Source organism: Sus scrofa, chromosome 5 (genome assembly GCF_000003025.6).
Source record: "Sus scrofa isolate TJ Tabasco breed Duroc chromosome 5, Sscrofa11.1, whole genome shotgun sequence".
In the NCBI taxonomy this organism is placed as follows: Eukaryota; Metazoa; Chordata; class Mammalia; order Artiodactyla; family Suidae; genus Sus; species Sus scrofa.
Genome location: NC_010447.5, coordinates 41,951,891 through 41,964,698, shown reverse-complemented (window position 1 = coordinate 41,964,698; position 12,808 = coordinate 41,951,891). Strand labels below are relative to the sequence as shown.

Sequence of the window (12,808 nt, the reverse complement as noted above, 5' to 3'; positions counted from 1 at the left end):
TGGTGTAGGTTGCAGACGCGGCTTGGATCCCAAGTTGCTGTAGCTCTGGTGTAGGCCAGTGGCTACGGCTCTGATTCGACCCCTAGCCTGGGAACCTCCATATGCCGTGGGAGCGGCCCAAGAAATGGCAAAAAGACAAAAAAAAAAAAAAAAAAAAAAAAAGTTACCTTTATTCTCTCCACTAAAGAACAACTGTTATTAGCATTTCATTAAATTTTCATTTGCTCTCATATTGCGTACTTGAAAATAACACATTATCCTTTTTCACTCAAAGTTATATGCATTTCCTTTGTAATTCCAGACCTGCAGTTGACATCGTTTTCGTTTTTTGGTTTTCGATATCGTTTTTGATAACTAGTTTTCTATCATGTTCAAGGGATTATGGCTATGTTTTTAGAAAAAAAAGATTATCTCTTGGTGTTCCCTGCTGGCCTAGTGGTCAAGGATCTGCCATTTTCACTGCTGTGGCTCAGGTCACTGCTGTGTCGTGGATGCGATCCCTGGCCCAGGAACTTCTGCATGCCACAGGTGAGGCCAATAAATAAGTAAATAAATAAATCCAGCTTTGGGGGTGGTGGTGGATGGAAATATAGATGAAAGAGTAGCCAGGGCCTGATGATTGTTGAAGCTGGGGGTCCACTGAACTCTTCTTGTTACTTGGGTATTTTTACATTACCCACAATAAAAAGTTGTGGTTTTTTGTTTTTGTTTTTTATTTTTATTTTTTATTTATTATTATTATTATTATTTGTCTTTTTGCCTTTTCTTGGGTCTCTCCTGCGGCATATGGAGGTTCCCAGGCTAGAGGTCGAATCGGAGCTGTAGCCGCCGGCCTACGCCAGAGCCACAGCAACGCAGGATCCGAGCCGCGTCTGCAACCTACACCACAGCTCATGGCAACACCAGATCGTTAACCCACTGAGCAAGGGCAGGGATCGAACCCGCAACCTCATGGTTCCTAATCGGATTCGTTAACCACTGCGACACGACGGGAACTCCTGTTTTTGTTTTTTAAAGAAAAACGTTATGTGATTGTATCAGTGTACGGTGGATTTAGATTATTGTTCTTCTGTGTCTCCCTCTGCCATGTAACCTGGCAGTGCCCTAGAAGGAGAGAGTAAATTGGTCAGCTCTATTGCCCTTGGTCTTGGTCGTGTGACTCTCTCTGACCAATGGAATATTAGCAGATATGGCAGAGCACAGATTTCAGACATGCTTCCTTGGTTTGACTAATCCCTTTACCTTCCTGTATCACAATGAGAAAATCATGCCCTGAGAAGCATGACCCTTCAGTTTTGTTCTAAAAAAGATGTGCAGGAGACCTGAACACAGTCTGAAGCCTGAAGCCTGAAGCCGAGCTGCCAGAGCCAGCACATGGGGATCTTTCCTTCAGCTTTGGTTGTGTAAGATGCTTCTGTCATTTTCCGGTTGGTTCTCTCTGAGAATTGTTCCACATGTAGTTGTATTTTTGGGGGGCGGTTGGGGGGGTGAGTTCAATGCCCTCCTGCTCCACCATTTTGACCTACTTTCATGTATTGTTTTGTTTTGGCGTAATTGGTACTGTTACTCCAGATTCAGTCCTTAAGCACACAAAGTTTGTTTTCTTTTTCCTTTTCTTTTTCTTGGCTGTGCCCATGGCATGCAGAAATTCCTGGGCCAGGGATTGAACCTACACCACAGCTGTACAGTGACAATGCCAATTCCAGTTCCACCAAGGAACTCCTGTCTTTGCTTTCTTATCTTACTCTCTAACATATTTTGAGATTATGTTCTTATTGTCATCTTTTAACTAACTTAGCCCTGAGTAGAAAATTTCCTCATTGTTAATAATTAGATAAAACAAAGTAATAGTGATGATTAAAAAATCTTTTCTTGGATTGTGAATATTCTGATAAACTATTACCAAAAAAAAAATCTTGATTTAACAGGCAAACAGTGCCCCCTTTTGACCACTGGACCCCATAAAAGAAATCCTAAGAGATTTTACATCTCTGCTAGGAATTGAATTTATGTGTATGGATATATAATATCTAACAAAACCATCCTGTGTTACCTTAATGGTGCATACACCATGTGCTTTTGCTTTGTAGACTTTTAATTTTTTAAATTTTAAGTCCACTGGAGTGTTTAATGGCAGTTTTGTAAGACCCAAATTTTAGTTTTATCAATCTTCTTTATCCTATCTGATTCAGGTTGAATATGAAGGCTTAAAGCATGAGATTAAGCGATTTGAGGAGGAGACAGTACTGCTGAACAGCCAGCTGGAGGATGCCATCCGTTTGAAAGAGATCGCTGAGCACCAACTGGAAGAAGCCCTTGAGACCTTAAAAAATGAAAGGGAGCAGAAGAACAGCCTGCGGAAGGAGCTCTCCCAGTACATCACCCTCAATGATAACCATATCAGCATCTCAGTCGATGGACTCAAGTTTGCTGAGGATGGGAGTGAACCAAACAACGATGACAAAATGAACGGGCATATTCACGGGCCCCTTGTGAAACTGAATGGAGACTATCGGACTCCCACTTTAAGGAAAGGAGAGTCTCTGCACCCTGTTTCTGACTTATTCAGTGAGCTGAACATTTCAGAAATACAGAAATTGAAGCAGCAACTTATGCAGGTATGAATTTGTTGAAGGCTGTCAGAGTGGATATTTTGCATGTGGTGGGATTTCTTACAACATCTTAGTTATTGATTATTTTTTAAAATATTGTTTCTTTAGTAACTTTGAACGGACAGTATATTAGGAAGACACAACAAAATAGACGTTGAAGAAAAAAATTCTCATTTGCATTGCCTTACGAAATTCATCTCTTAGAGCCACAAATTAAATGGCAATCAGATGTGAAGGGAGAAAAGAGAATCTTGATGCATTTCTGGTGAGAGAATTCAAAAGTTTGATATTCAAGAGAAATGAACAAAATGAAGTTTTCCATCACAAGCAACTCTAAGTATAGCTTCAAGATTAATGGTTACACTTTGCAGTGATACCTTAAGCTTTAAAAAACAGGAAGGACATTCCATATACAAACTAGCCAGGATATCATATGATTAAAAATATAGAACAGGTACAAATTTGAAACCAAGGAGTTCTTATTCCTTCATGGAGTAGGCCTTACATTTTTAGCATCTTCAAATCAAAATGTCTTATGGAGAGTCCTGACCTTGAGGCTTATCTCACTGTGAAATGGTTTTCTAGTCTCTTGCCTCCCAGCCAAACCTTAATCCAGTAATAATGGAAATGTCTGAGGAACAGCATCCCACTACCACCATCACCTGAGGACTTATTGTTGGGCTCCCCATAAATCTGCTGAGCCAGGAATCTGGTTCAACGAGAAGCTTGTTGGGTGATGATCCTGAGGCTTATTCTTCAGTCTGTTATCCCCTTGGATAAAGCTGGTAATTAGAGATTTAAGACTCTAGCAATCACTTACTTTTATGGCAAACAGGACTTATAATTTTCTACTGACTGAAAATGTAATTAGCAGAAATAAATGAGATCAGAGAGCTAATGAAATTATTATTAGGTTTATTTGTAATACTGTATCGAAAGTTAACATATTTTTTTCACATTTAATTTTACCTGCCCAGTGCTTTTGGCTGCTGAAAGAAAATTAGTGAGAATTTGTTTTCTCAATGTTCAATTTGAATGAAGGTAAGAGGGAATGGCCACTGGAAGAAAATTAATTTCATATAGACTTACCTGACTGCAAAGTCTAGTTCTGTGTAGATAATACTTTTCTATGGCTTTTTGCTTGGCATACATGAATACAATCAGGTAGAAAACATATTTCCTTATCAAAAAATTTATGTGACATATATTTATAAGAATTTATGCCCCCAAATTGAATAGAATTAATATAAAATTTTTCTTAAACTATCATGTTGGTTGCTTTAGTATAAAAAATTGGCAGGTTGACCTTTTTGTTTCTTTTTATTTTGGTGGCAGTGTGGAAGATATTAGGAAGCGGAGTTTTCAGTGTAAAATAGCTCTAGTTTTCAACCAGGTCAGCTAGCTATTGGTTGAAAGCTCAGAGCTGTTCTCAGTTTTAATCCTAAATGTAGTCTGAGCTGGGTTATACAAAAGTCCAAAAGAGAGGAGTAGTCAAATAAAAAGAATGAATGGTGGAGAACAAGTTTTCAGCAAGAGAGTGGTTCTCAGTGGGAACCACCTTGCAGCCTTTGGGATGGGACTGGTCCTTGTTGTCCGTCTGGAGGTTTAGAATCTCTGGTCCCACAGAAAAGAAAATTATGGACTTGGAGAAAAGACTTATGGCTGACCGATGGGAGAGGGAGGGAGTGGCAGGGATCAGGAGCTTGGGGTTATCAGATACAACTTGGAATAGATTTACAAGGAGATCCTCCTGAGTAGCATTGAGAATTATGTCTAGATACTCATATTGCGACAGAACAAAGGGTGGGGAAAAAAATGTATACATGTAAGAGTAACTTGACCCCCATGCTGTACAGTGGGAAATAAATAAATAAATAAATAAATAAAAGAATCTCTGGTCCCAATCCATTAAATGCTAGTTACATCTCCTCATAGATGTGGTGACCGAAAATGCCCCACACATTTCAAATGTTCCAAGGGTCAACCTCTAGTTGAGAATCCTTAGAGGGACAGCACTTTACTCTGCCATAAAATGGGGATCCATTATACCTTCTTCAAAGTGCCACAAAGGTTTAGGAGTTAATGTACATAGAGTACTTAGAACAGGGCCGAGCACATGGTAAATGCTCAGTAATTAGGAACTCATCACAATTTCGACTCCTTTAATTTGTTAAGCACTCTGTTTACTTAGCTATTATTAATATCATTAACTGTTACTATTGGATGATTAGCTGAAGAATAGCCATCTCAGATGGGAATAATGTGGTCACTGGTAGGACTATAGAAAGGTGACAGTTAAGTCTCAGGGTGTGGGATAGTCTGCAAAGGGATAGTCACTTAGCGAAAAGTTAGCGTGAGAAAAATTTGGCTGAATAAACCTTCCCTCCATATATGAAAAAACTGTGTACCTCCAATCTTTCATTAGCACCTCGTTAGTGCTAACAGTTTGTAAAGGTATAGAGGGGCACACGTAGGGCCTTATGTCCCAAAGTTTGCTCCTAATTTAGTTGCTAAAACAAGACTCAACACAGGAAGGGCTTTTCAATTTCCAACCTCACACCAGGAACACTAGCTTCTAATTTTATTGCAGGCAAGGTAACCTTCTATTTTCTTGTAACCAACATTTTTTGTAAGAGTATGTCTCATTTAAACCGTTGGATACAAGTATAGCCTGATTTCTTTATAATCTGTTTTTCCTTAGTTATGTGTACCCTTGAGTTTAATTAATTAATTAATTTATTTATTTTTTTGGTCTTTCTGCCTTTTCTGGGGCCACTCCCTCGGCATATGGAGGTTCCCAGGCTAGGGGTCTAATCAGAGCTATAGCCACCGGCCTATGCCAGAGCCACAGCAATGTGGGATTCAAGCCACGTCTGCCACCTACACCACAGCTCACGGCAACGCTGGATCCTTAACCCACTGAGCAAGGCCAGGGACCAAACCCGCAACCTCATGGTTCCTAGTCGGATTCGTTAACCACTGAGCCACAACAGGAACTCCCCTTGAGTTTAATTTAAATAAATTATGAAAACATTAAAGGATACATTGCCTAGAAGTTACTGCAGTTGGTATTGATTGGTGAGCCTTGAAAATAAAAAGGTAATTCTAATAAACAATACTCGCCCACATTGTGTGCATATACTGCGTTAGTTCCACTGTTCTGGACCTTCTGAGAGGCAATAAGGTACACTTTCAGGAGTTCCCACTGTGGCGCAATGGGATCCGCACTGTCTTGGAAGTGCTGAGATTCAGGTTCAATCCCTAGCCTGGCACAGTAGGTTAAGGATCCAGCATTGCTGCAGCATTGACCAAAGTCACACCTGTGGCTCAGATTTGATCCCTGGCCCTGGACATCCGTATGCTGTGGGGCAGCCAAAATAGAAAAAAAAAGAAAGTGCACTTGCACTATGGTTATCTGAAATGCTTGGGGCCAGAAGTGTTTTGAAATTGAATATTCAGGATTTCCTGTGGTGGCTCAGAGGTAATGAGCTCAACTAGTATCCATAGTATCCATGAGGACTCAGGTTCAATCCCTGACCTTGCTCAGTGGGTAAAGGACCTCGTGTTGCTGTGAGCTGCAGTGTAGGCTATAGAACACAGCTTGGATCTGGTGTTGCTGTGACTGTGACATAGGCCAGTGGTTACGGCTCCGATTCAACCCCTAGCCTGGGTGGCTCAGGGGCAGCCCTAAAAAGGAAAAAAGAAAGAAAGAAAGAAAGAAATTGGATATTCAGAATGTAGAGATTGCAGGGGTGGAGAAAATTTTCCCTCTTCCCTTCTAGGTTCTTTGGCTGGTCTAATAATTAAATGAAGACAGATTAACAAGAGAAATACAAATTTAATTTTCATGTATTAGGGGGACAAAGGCAGGATGTACCAGGGAATATGCAACTTTTAGAATTTTCTTTCTTAGGATTAAAGAAACCCTTTGAAAAGAGCATTCCTGAGTCAAAGCCTATTGGTATTTTCTTATCTTAGGAGATTCTATCCATGCATGTAAATTATGTTTTCCCATCTATAGGTATTTATATAACCTGGTTCCAAAAAAAAAAAAAAGCAACAAACCTGTTTCTGCCTTGGGTAATAGGAATGTTGGGTGAATGGCTTCACTTCTCTAAGGTGCATTTATGAAGGGAAGGTAATAAATTAGCCCCATCACTAGTCTCTGTGATACCCTGGTTGGAATTAGAAAAAAATATATATATGTATATGTAGGTCCCATTCTTCAAGATATTATACTGCCATCTGCTGGAAAATGGTAGTAATAAATATAAAAATCTACACTGACTACAATTTAACTAGTGCCTCCTGGAGTGGGCTGGCCCTCAAAACTCAGTTTTTTTAGGTAGATAATTGACATTTTCCAGTGACAAGGACCTTAATTAGTTTTATTAGAATGAAAATAAGTAGATCCTGCCTGGGGACACTAAATAAATTACATAATCTATTTAAAGGAGTCTCTATGCAAAAAAATAATAAAAATTTAAAAAAATTAAAATAAAGGAGTCCCTATGCTTGTGCTAAAATTTCTACCTTTGATAAATAGCCTCTGTTTAACTTCATATCACAAAGAGTCAAACAAAGCGGGAGAAAACTCTGGATCCTTTTCTTCATTACAGTATTGGCTATATAAACTTACATGCAATGTGAGAAAACAGTAATATTTCTGTAAAACTAAAATTTATGTTTTGTTGTATCCTTGTGAATGTGGAAGAAATAAAGACCCATTTTGTGTTTAGATACACTCTTATTTAAGGCAATTTTATTTTTCCTATAGTGATGGTCCCGTAAGACCCCATAAGAGTTCAAATGATCCCATGAGAGTTCAAAGCAACTTATATATATACTTGCTTAATTGGTGGGTGCTTATAACGACTGTGAAGTAGATAGTGTTGATCCCCATTTTATAGATAGGGAAACTGAGAAATATGTTATGTCATTTGCTCAAAGTCAAAAACCTAGGAGATGGAGTTGCTACACATAGAGAGTCAAGTAAGTCAAATCTGTGCTTAACAAAGACTCACAGAATATTTGTGAGGTGAAATTAATTAAGAAAAGGTTGGTCAGTTCCTGGTTTTTAAAACTTAACATGACAAATGTAATTTCCTAGGACAAAATTGATAACTTAAGTTGTTAATCTATTATACACTTACAGTTAAAAATTACCTTTATAAGCTTTAGCAAACACATTTCTCAAAAGTCTTACTTCTTTTAAAAAACTATCAGTAGGGGTGGTTGGGGAGCTTGGGGTTAATATATACAAACTATTGCCTTTGGATCTCATGGGTTAGCCATGAGATTCTGCTCTGTAGCACTGGGAACTATGTCTAGTCACTTATGATGGAACATGATAATGTGCAAAAATAGAATGTGTACATGTATGTGTAACTGGGTCACCATGCTGTACAGTAGGGGAAAAAAAACTGTATTGAGGCAATAACAATTAAAAAAATAAAATAAAAGTAATGGCACAGCTAAAAAAGAAAGGAAAAAAATAAACTATCAGTAAACATAAAAAGAGCATTTATAGTCGAACAACAATGGATGAGTCTATGTAGTTTTTTTTTTTTTTAAGGGCTTTATTTTTATTTATTTATTTATTTATTTAGTCTTTTTGCTATTTCTTGGGCCACTCCCGTGGCATATGGAGATTCCCAGGCTAGGGGTCGAATCGGAGCTGTAGCCACCAGCCTACACCAGAGCCACAGCAACACAGGATCCGAGCCGTGTCTGCAACCTACACCACAGCTCACAGCAATGCCGGATCGTTAAACCACTGAGCAAGGCCAGGGACTGAACCTGCAACCTCATGGTTCCTAGTCGGATTCGTTAACCACTGCGCCACGACGGGAACTCCATTATGTAGTTATTTTTAAGAACAACTTTCTGTAAATAATTCACATGCAATCCACCCATTTAAAGGATATAATTTAATGTTTCTTAGTGTAGTTATGGAGTTGTGCAATCACAATCACAGTCAACGGTAGGACTTTTTTCTTTTTGTTTTTTGGGTTTTTTTGTCTTTTGTCTTTTTAGGGCCACACCCACAGCACATGGAGGCTCCCAGGCTAGGGGTTGAATCAGAGCTGCAGCTGCTAACCTACACCACAGCCAGATCAACTCAGGATCTGAGCCATGTCATGACCTACACCACAGCTCACGGCAATGCCAGATCTTTAACCCACTGAGCAAGGCCAGGGATCGAACCCACAATCTCATGGATGCTAATCAGGTTCGTTTCCACTGAGCCACGACAGGAACTCTGGACATTTCCATTACGCCAAAAAGAAACCATGTACCCACTAGCAGCCACTCCAACCCTAGGCAACCACTAATCTACTTTCTGTCTCAACAGATTTGTCTGTTCTGGACATTTCATATAAATGGAATCACACACTATGTGCTCTTTTGTGTCTGGCTTTTATCACTTAGCATAATGTATTCATTCATATTGAAACATATATTAGTACTTCATTTATTTTTATTGCCAAATTATGCCAAACCTATTATATGGGTATCCCACATTTTATCCACTTATCAGTGATGGACATTTGAGTTGTTTCCACTTTTCGGTTATTATGAATAATGCTGTTATGAACATTCATGTACAAGTTTTAATTCTCTTGGGTGCATACCTTGGAGTGGAGTTTCTGGGTCATATGGTAACTGAGGAACTGCTAGACTGCTTTCAAAGCAACTGCACTGTTTTACATCTCTGCCAGCGAAGTATGAGGATTCTCATTTCTCTACCTCCTCACAAACACTTATTTGCCTCTTGACCATAGCCTAATTGCACTGGCTAGAACTTTGCGTACAATATTGAATAAAAGCGGGAACAATTGTTTTTTGTTGGGTTCCTAAATCTAGGAGGAAAACATTCACCATTAAGTATGTTTTTGGTAGGTATTTTATAGATGCCCCGTATCAGACTGAGGAAGTTCTCTTCTCTTTCTAGGTTGCTGTCTGTTTTTATCATAAAGGGGTATTGAATTTTATCACATGCTTTTTCTGAATATATTGAGATAATCATGTGGTTTTGGTGTACTGTTACTTCAGGGTATTATATGTATTGCTTTTGGTATTGCAATCCTAGAATAAACCTCACTTGGTCATGTTATCTAATCCTTTTTTAGATGTGGCTGAATTTAGTTTGCTAGGAGTTTGTTTAAGATTTTTGTGTCTATATTCATAAGAGATACTGGTCCGTAGGGTTTTGGTTTTTCTTTCTTTCTTTCTTTCTTTTTTTTTTTTTTTTTGGTCTTTTGTCTTTTTAGGGCCACACCCTCGGCATATGGAGGTTCCCAGGCTACGGGTCGAATGGGAGCTGTAGCTGCTGGCCTACACCAGAGCCACAGCAACGCAGGATCCGAGCCACGTCTGCAACCTACACCACAGCTCACAGCAGCACCAGATCCTTAACCCATTGAGCAAGGCCAGGGATCAAACCTGTATCCTCATGGGTGCTAGTCAGATTCGTTTTCCGCTGAGCCACGATGGGAACTCTGTAGTTTTCTTATAATATCTTTCTCTGCTTTTGGTATCAGAGTAATAACTGGCCTCATAGAATGACTTGAAAAGGGTCCTTCCTCTTCTTTTTTTTTTTTTTTTTTTGAGTCTTTGACCAACTTTTGCATATATGTGTGTGTGAGTGTGTGTTTGAGAGAAGGACGGACAAAGAGAGACAGGAGAGAGAGAGAGGCAGACAGAGAGACAGAGAGAAGGAGAGAGAGAGAGAGATTCCTTCTCACCACACTCTCCAAAATATATTCCTTCTTTTCCAGCTGCTGGATTCCCTCGCCTCATGTTCTTGGTTCTAGGCTGATCTTTCTTCACAGTTCTTGTTCGCCAGGACGCAGATTTGCCAGGGTTCCTTCACTGCAGAGAAGAATCAATTATTTATTTCTGAGTTCTACTTTACGTACTCATACTGTGTCTACCATTACAAAAATCACACCAGTCATCCTGGTGTCAAATCGAGAGTCAGATAACCAGGATAAAACTTTAGGGAAATTAATAACTCGTAAAACAGCTTTTACTTCTTTTCCTATAAAAGTCCTAATATGGAAGTTTTCTGGTGTCTCAGCAGGTTAATCTGGTCTTGTTACTGCTGTGGCTCAAGTCACTGCTGTGGCATGAGTTCAATCCCTGGCTCAGGAACTTCTGCATGCCACTTGGCGCAGCCAAAAAAATATCCTAATGTGAACGTACAAATTCTGCTATCTTTTCTTTTGTTCCTTTACAAAAGAATCTGTCAGTACTCCATACATATACATATATTTATTTAAAAGGTAAACATTGGAGCTACCTTGTGGGTTAATGATCTGGCTTGTCTCTGCAGAGGTGCTAGTTCCATCCCTGGTCCAGGTATAATGGGTTAAGGATCCAGTGTTGCTGCAGCTGTGGTGTGGGTCATAGCCCCAGCTTGGATTTTATCCCTGGCCCAAGAATTTCCATATACCATAGTGCCACTGAAAATGAAAAAAAAAAAAAGTAAACATTCAGTGAAAATAAAATAATTTCTATGGGACATAACTACGACAATAATATTATGTGTACTTACTAATAATAATAATGTCTACTTACACTGGACTACAGAGTTTACAAATACTGCATTAGGGTTTTCTGGCAAAACAACAAGGTCTACTATGAAAAATAAAATCTTCAATTCCAGATAGAAGATAGAGATTATAGAAAGAGAAATAAGGCAGCTATTCTTGTCACTATATAAACATATATTATTTATATATATAATTATAGAAGATTAAAATTAACTCAGCAAATCTTTCTTGAATACGTTCTTCACTAATGGGGATTAAAATACACACTTAAAATGAATAGTAATTTTAATCTTTGAAGTGCTTTGCATTTAATAATTCAAAGCACAATATATTTTAAATAGGTTAAGCAAAATCCAAATACAATTTAAAGTACTGAAATCCAAATACAATTTAAAGTACTTCAAGCACAGAGGAGCCGGGGGGGGGGGGGGGAGGAAGGAGTGAAGAAAAAATAAAGGTACTTCAGACAGAATAGCTGAGTGAACGTGTAATGCTGGAATTATACAAAATTGGTTCGATTCCCGGCCTCGCTCAATGGGTTAAGGATCCGGTGTTGCCGTGAGCTATGATGTAGGTCACAGGCAACTTGGGTCCTTCATTGCTGTGGCTGTGGCATAGGCTGGCAGCCACAGCTCTGATTTGACCCCTAGCCTGGAAATCTCCATATAGCTTGGGTACAGCCCTAAAAAGTCAAAAAGACCAAAAAAAAAAAAAAAAGAATTATACAGAATTATACACAATTAAGTTATCTTTTTTTTTCCGTGGGGGGGGGGCGGTGGCAGGTGTGGGAAAAAGAAGGAAGAGGAGGACAGACAAACCTTAATTGTCTGGAAAAAAATACATCCACAAATACCCATAAAAATGTATGTACCTATGTGTGTGTGCATGTTTATGTACGTATCCATAAAATTTGGATATCACTCCCTATTCAAGTGATTCTAGCAGAAATTTATTGAGGATGCTTCACTTAAATGTGGAGCATATACACATGAAGAAGACAGTTTTCTTTTTTTTTTTTTATCTTTTTGCCTTTTCTAGGGCCACTCCCGTGGCATATGGAGGTTCCCAGGCTAGGGGTCTAATCAGAGCTGTAGCCACCAGCCTACACCAGAGCCACAGCAACGCGGGATCTGAGCCACATCTGCGACCTACACCACAGCTCATGGCAATGCCGGATCCTTAACCCACTGAGCAAGGCCAGGGATTGAACCCGCAACCTCATGGTTCCTAGTCAGATTCGTTAACCACTGAGCCATGACGGGAACTCCATGAAGGAGACAGTTTTCTAGTTGAGGTTTTCTGGATGTGCTATCATGAAAAAACTAATAGACTTATTCTTTGAGGCTTGGAAAATGTTTATGTTAAATCTGAATTGGAAGGTCCAGGTTGGAAACTCTGCCACAGGTATGACCTCATTAATTATAACACTTTTGCGTCTAAAACAAGCTTGAGACACATTGAGTACATTTTATTCTGGTCCAGTTTTTATTTCATCGAAAAAAGCTTTTCCTATGAAAGGACTTTGGAAACAGCTTTGTGTGTCATACTCATGTATAAAATCACATGATGTTTAGACTTTGCAAAAAAAAATTCACTTAATTTTCAGAAGAAAAAGAAAAAAAAAACCCTCCTGAAATA

At 39.0% G+C, this 12,808-nt stretch overlaps 1 protein-coding gene across 12 annotated transcripts in view; it reads left to right on the top strand.

Moving 5' to 3' along the window:
* Positions 1-12,808, top strand: part of BICD1 (BICD cargo adaptor 1) — a 246,058-nt gene that overhangs the window by 178,970 nt on the left and 54,280 nt on the right. For 7 of the 12 annotated variants that reach the window (XM_021092081.1, XM_021092079.1, XM_021092080.1 and 4 more), the window contains exon 4: positions 2,160-2,618. In XM_021092081.1, the coding sequence (XP_020947740.1) occupies positions 2,160-2,618 (459 nt within the window). The remainder of the gene's footprint in view (positions 1-2,159; positions 2,619-12,808) is intronic. The other 5 variants (XM_003481668.4, XM_021092076.1, XM_005664004.3 and 2 more) reach the window with 1 other exon arrangement.